A 6000-nucleotide genomic window follows, 5' to 3' on the forward strand; every position below is an offset into this window, starting at 1 on the left:
TTATCCCTGGGCTGTCTGTAGAATCAGTTACAAACAGATAAAGCCAGCATCCTGTAACCAGTCAACTCTCCAGTCACCGCACTTTGGGAAATGGTAGTAGTTACCTGAATTTAACAGTAGCAGTAAAATCACAAAATTTTATTCAGAGTGGAGGATCAATGACACGTTCCAACTTGCTGACAAGGAGATGTGTAACAAGTTACATTTGAGGACATCCCCCAGCCACTTAAGCAGCTCCTCCATCAGTGCTACAAAACTCTTCTCCCCACCGGCTGGCCTAGTGGAACAGAGGTGAGATCCATATTCAGCAAAACTCATTCCCATCTAAACTATATTCAGATTGCAGAGGACTTCTTTGTACTGTGGCAGGCCAAGAACATGAAAGGGAGGGCTGAGTGGGGGCAAACTGAAAGCTCATTCTTTCCATATGCACAGACAGATTTGAGTGATCATTAAAAAACAAATTGCATAACTGGTCTCTGCAGTGACTTTAAAGCTCCTCACAGAGTAGCTATAGTCACTGTGAAAACTACATCAGAGAACATTTTGACCTGTGAGTGAAGACTACACTAGAACACTGAATTAAAAGGATATTTTTGCATTTAGCAAAAATTATGAAGATGCTTTCTAGCTTTGACCAAAGATATGCAGAATTATGGCAGAGATGTGTAGAATGGCAGAGGACACAAGAAAAGTTGAATTTTCATTTATTAGGCAGACAATACAAAGAGATTCACTTAGATTTCTGACTCTGTGCTTGTGCCTTCAATACTTTCACAACAATCTTCTGCTCCTCAATAAGGAAAGCACGTTTGATTCTAGGGAAGAGAAAAAGCCTTCATTAGCTCTAATATATAAACTCAGCATTGCTATTAGACACATTTCTCCAAACCCAGCTATTAAGCACAAAATGATTCCTAAAACCTAGTTTTAAAACTTCTCTACTTGCACTCCTCACTGTTCCCAAGACTACTGAACTATGACATGCATACCATCTGAATTTAAAAATGCTTTTGGCCTCATTTTTTTTCTGCCCACTCTGCCAAGAAAAAACTATGTCAGAAAACTGCAAAGGCCTAGGTATTTCAGGATTAAAACAGTTCCCTCTATATGATTACATCCCCCCCTCCCCCATGCACAAAGAGACCACAGTCATGTTTAAACATGGTTATTTTTGTAGACTAGACATGGTCATTACGTAGAGGATCTCAAGCCTAAAAAGACTGAACACTTAAGTCATCAGACAGCTTGCTTGGTTTGCCATACCCAAACACAAATATACTGTAGGAATATTTCTAGTTACTACTTAATACAAAGGTGATTAAGTGACATGGAAGCGTAGCTTAACAATCTCATTAAAAAAGCTGCTGTTAGTCTAAGCAAGTTCAAATACTAGTGACAGGATTAAGCTGATTCTCAAATCTATGCCTGTACAAATACTCTTCCCATCCCTAATTATATAGATATAAGACCCACCCCAAAAATAAATACTAGAACTGTGCCTTGCCACATGGCAGCAGATATTTGTTACACTGATGCCCCATCTGTGGCTCCTTCCTGTTGCCCAGAACTCCTATTCCTCTCCTGCATGGTAGTCAGAATCTTTTCTCCCCACACTAGCAACAGCAACTCCCTCCAGTGCCATATGCAGATTTATTTACCTGATACAGAAAATCATTTTGTAACCCAATAGCAAAAACAACCCTGAAATTGTCACCTTCCTAGTTAATCAATATTAAAAACAGTTTAATTGAACCCTAGATCACCTTTTCTGTAGGACATAACACAGGAGTGCTCAAGCATGTTAACCTTTTAACTTTGGAGATCTGGAATCAAATGTGTCTAACGTGTATAGACAAAGCTCTTTGCACCAGGGACCTTTTTGTTCTGTCTATGACGTGGCTAATACACATTTGCACTTTGCTATAAAATTAATTAAGATGGCCTTAGTCTAGTGTGCAGTATAAAATTTATCCATATAGGAAAGCCATTACATCAATGCTGAGATGCTCAGTGTGCACGTAACAGGGACAATAATTATCAGGCCTTGTACATGAAACCTAAGCCCCACTGTTCAGTGAACAGCATGAAAAAGCCAAACACCTCAACTTATATCTATTCTTAGTCACAGTTCACAAAAAACAGGCAGAACTATTTAAAATAATTGAGTTGTAAGAAAATCTGCTACGTATGCAGTGTAAGAGCTTGTCTTCACTAAGGCGCTAAGTCCATGTAAGTTACATAGCTTCTTGAGGTGGATTACAGAAGTGGATAGGAGGGCACTCTCCCATCAACTTAGCATGTCTTAACCAGACTCACTAAATCACTGCTGCCGCACTGATCACAGCAGTGCCAATTTAGCCCTAAGAAAGACAGTGAATTGTAGATAGTTTAACTAATGTCATACTTTTAAACAGGGTCAGCTTTGACATTAATGCTTTCCTTAAATAACTATACCTCTCTCCTCTATCAATCAGTATTCAGGAGAGAACTCAAAGTTCAGGTTTATACAGAAGGGACATCATGCTGTTTGATGGCAAATTACAAGAATCTAAAACCTTTATAAAAAAAGATAGTAAAAGCAGGAACCAGTTGGAATCCAGGAGACAAGATTTTGTACATATTAATACATCTACATTACTACATCATTGCTGAGTTTCACAGCCCCATGTTTACCCATTTCAAGTCAGTCAAGAGAAATATACTGTTAAAAAGACTTAAGCACCCAGGTCTGAAAAAGTTGGCCTATAAGGAGCAAAATGTATTACTGCTAATACGATGAGAACAGTAATTCCCTCCCCCCGCCCCACACACACACACATTTTGACCAATATTTATGACAAAGTTGCCTAGCTTTTTAAATTTACCTGTCACGCACACATTTAGCACACATGGAACCGCCATAGGCTCTGCTAACATGCTTCTTTGTTTTTGACAACCTCATAAGGACTTTAGGGCGCACAGCACGAACCTATGTGAAGCAAAAATTGGAGTGTCATACAGAGTAATTCATAATCGTGCATACTTTTTGGATACTAGCCACATTAAAAGAAAATCAAGCACACCATTTAGGCATGTCACTTCAGACTAAGCACAAGCATGTTGAGCAGTTTCTCTTGAAAAAAAAACAAACTGCTGCTGAATGCGCAAGATATGCTTTTACAAGATGCAGCTGTTTGCAATATCTCTTCACTACAAATATCTTACTAAAAAGTCCCTATTTTGATAATTTACTGGTCCAAGATCTCCCCCAATCATACAGTTACACGTTAGAAGATTGGGATCACGTGTATATATTACAGTGGAGAGTTTGCAACCAAAATACTGCATGAAAACCTGGAAGTGAAGCTGAGAATTAGACTATAAAAATAAATTCTAAGACTTCATCGTTTTTAAATAACCCAATGTGGTAGTGTTAGTAACACAACTAAGGAAATTTGCGTTACATACATGTAACCTGACAGTGTCGCTTCAAGTCATCTTATATGTTCTTTACCAACATAATCATACTGTAGACCACATCATTTGGAATAACTTTTAATAATGTAGAAAGCACTGCAATTGCTTTTACTGAAAAATGACATTTGGACATTACATCCTAGCTATCTTTTAAAGCCATTTAGCACTAGAAACAAGGAGAGTCGGTATCATGTGGTCAAAGAAGCTTTCTGGCAACCCCCAGCAAGCAGTCCAGGTACTACAAACAAAAACCTCTTTTACAAAAAATTAAAATAAGCCCCCAAATATTCTCTTTACAAATATATCAGTCTTGTATCAAATACAATGGACATGATGCATCCGATGAAGTGGGCATTCACCCACAAAAGCTCATGCTCCAATATGTTTGTTAGTCTATAAAGTGCTACAGAACTCTTTGCCACTTGTACAGATCCAGACTAACACGGCTACACCTCTGAGATTGTACACAATTTGCACACAGAACTATACCATGAAGTATCCTACTACAGTATCCCTTTGATAGTTATCTATGTTTAGACTAGCAAGGATTAGCTTTTTGGCTAAATGTCAGTAAACTGCAATTTCATTCCCCCACTTGAACCAATGAAAAAATATTTCCATTGATAACTGAAATTTAAAGATAAAGTAAAAAAAATTCTGCTTAAGAATAAATAATGATTTGACACCCCCAGAATTTAGTGCAACTGAAAATTTAAATCAATTTAAAAAAAAAAAAAAGTCACTTAAAATAAGTATCATCCACCTAAAGTTATTAAAAAAAATGAATTCTGCTAACCCTATCCATGCACAACTTTATTGTATGGGCATTTGCTACTTATCCCCTAAGATAAAGGGGCTCAGATGCTGTAGATTATGAGCACCAAAATTAAGAAAAAATAGCATCACTATCCATTAAATGCTTTAAGTTTTCAGAGGTTTAACAACTAATCCTCACAACAGGTACATGAAGTAAGCATCATCTCCAATTAAAGACTGAAAAGCACTAGGCAAGATACTTAACTGCAAAAAAGATATCACACAGCAAGTCAGCAACAGTGGGAGCTGAAGTATGTGATCATGGTACCAAAAATGACCAGGTAAATGAGTGTAATACTTACACCGCGAAGTCTTCCTGGACACACACCACATGCAGACTTTGGTGCCTTGCCAACTTTCTTGGTGTAAAGGTAAACAATCCTGTTACCTGGTGTCCGGGACCTGGGTGCATCAGAGCAACATGAAATTAGTGTAAAAAACTAGATTCAAACAGATAAACTCTCGAATTCCGATCTTACTTACAGCCTGGTCTTGTTAGAGGCTGTATTGTAGGACAACCTACGACGGTATGTCAGACGCTGAACCATTTTTTATATCTAGATAAAAGAATGAGAGAAAGAGCATTAGTCTCACAACGATATTTCACCACTAAGTTTAAACCTTTTTTTTGGGTGGGGGGAAGAGAATTTGGACAACAAAAAGTAGGTGAGATCATCAGTGAATCATATTTCTTTCAATGGCCCTGGCAACACCAATACACTGACGTTTGACATGGGCAGCAGAATGCTTCAGGTTTCACACCTGCTAGTAGTAAAGATGTAGTACTAATCCCACAAACATAAAAACAACGAGAAGCTTTTAGTCTCGGCATTTTTCTCCTCTAAATCTCAAAGTACGTTATAAAGGACGGGAAGTAACAAGTTAATCTATGTTCAGATGTTGTGGAACCACAGTGTGTTAACACCTATGTGAACCCCTATACCTGTCATAGCACCCAGAACTGCCTGCTCCCCATCTCTTGCCCATTAAGCGACAGCCCTGTAACCACCAGGCCCATCCCCCGGTCGTTCTGATACAAGATCTCCTTCCCTGGCGCCCCCGCCGCGGGGGAAACAGGTGAGGCGCCCCCACCCCGTGGGTCTGGCCCTGCCCAGCTCCGGAGCCTCCTGTAACCCCGGGGCCTGTCAATAGCCCAGCGGCTCGCAAGGCCGCAGCAGGCGGTGCGGGGAATACGCTGTAACCAGCAAACGCGACCCCCAACCGCGGCGCCGCACGGGACACCCCAGTCCCGAGGCTCCATCCGGGCCGCAACTCAATCCCCGCTCCCCAATACCGCCCTCCCGCGGCTCCACTCAGCCCCAGGCCGCCCGGACCCGCCAATCCGCGGATGGAAGCGGATCGTCCCAACTCCCCAACACAGGTCGGGAGATGGAAACCACCATACCGGGTCTCGCCGGGACCGGAAGAGGAAGGGGATGGGCGCGTCTCCAAGTTCAAATAGTGACCAAGAAACCCCGGAAGTAGTATTCAGGTTTACTCGGTCAAGCTTCCTTCCGGCAGTCGAGCGGGGCATAGGCGCCGCCATGTTGTACGGAAAACAAAGGGCGACTCGCTGGGCTGGAAGTCTCTCCCCTCGGAGGCGTTGAAGAAGATCGGGCTGGAGCCCGCAGTTCGCCACAACTGAGCCGCCTCTCGCTCTCCCTTCACTCAGCGGGTCCCCAGGCACCGGCCCAAGCGCAGCTGGGGAAGGGATTTGGGGTGGGG

The 6000-nt window shown here is 41.5% G+C and overlaps 1 protein-coding gene across 1 annotated transcript; it reads right to left on the reverse strand.

Moving 5' to 3' along the window:
- Positions 1 to 690: 690 nt before the first annotated feature.
- RPL34 (ribosomal protein L34) lies at positions 691 to 5783 on the reverse strand. Its single transcript, XM_032802247.2, has 5 exons — positions 5681 to 5783; positions 4759 to 4832; positions 4578 to 4677; positions 2868 to 2971; positions 691 to 818 (listed from the first exon to the last, which is right to left on the reverse strand). Exons 2-5 carry the CDS (start codon positions 4821 to 4823, stop codon positions 734 to 736), a joined length of 354 nt encoding a protein of 117 aa, XP_032658138.1. The 5' UTR covers positions 4824 to 4832; positions 5681 to 5783; the 3' UTR covers positions 691 to 733.
- Between the last annotated feature and the right edge of the window lie 217 nt (positions 5784 to 6000).

This window comes from Chelonoidis abingdonii, chromosome 5, assembly GCF_003597395.2.
Source record: "Chelonoidis abingdonii isolate Lonesome George chromosome 5, CheloAbing_2.0, whole genome shotgun sequence".
NCBI lineage: Eukaryota > Metazoa > Chordata > Testudines > Testudinidae > Chelonoidis > Chelonoidis abingdonii.

What these genes read in the sequence shown, in the direction of transcription:
- RPL34 (XM_032802247.2), bottom strand. Translation starts at nt 4,823, where the DNA reads ATGGTTCAGCGTCTGACATACCGTCGTAGGTTGTCCTACAATACAGCC. An exon ending in GTCCAGGAAGACTTCGCGGT is followed by an intron (nt 2,972 to 4,577) that starts GTAAGTATTACA and finishes TGCTTCACATAG; the next exon opens with GTTCGTGCTGTGCGCCCTAA. An exon ending in GCTAAATGTGTGCGTGACAG is followed by an intron (nt 819 to 2,867) that starts GTAAATTTAAAA and finishes TCTCTTCCCTAG; the next exon opens with AATCAAACGTGCTTTCCTTA.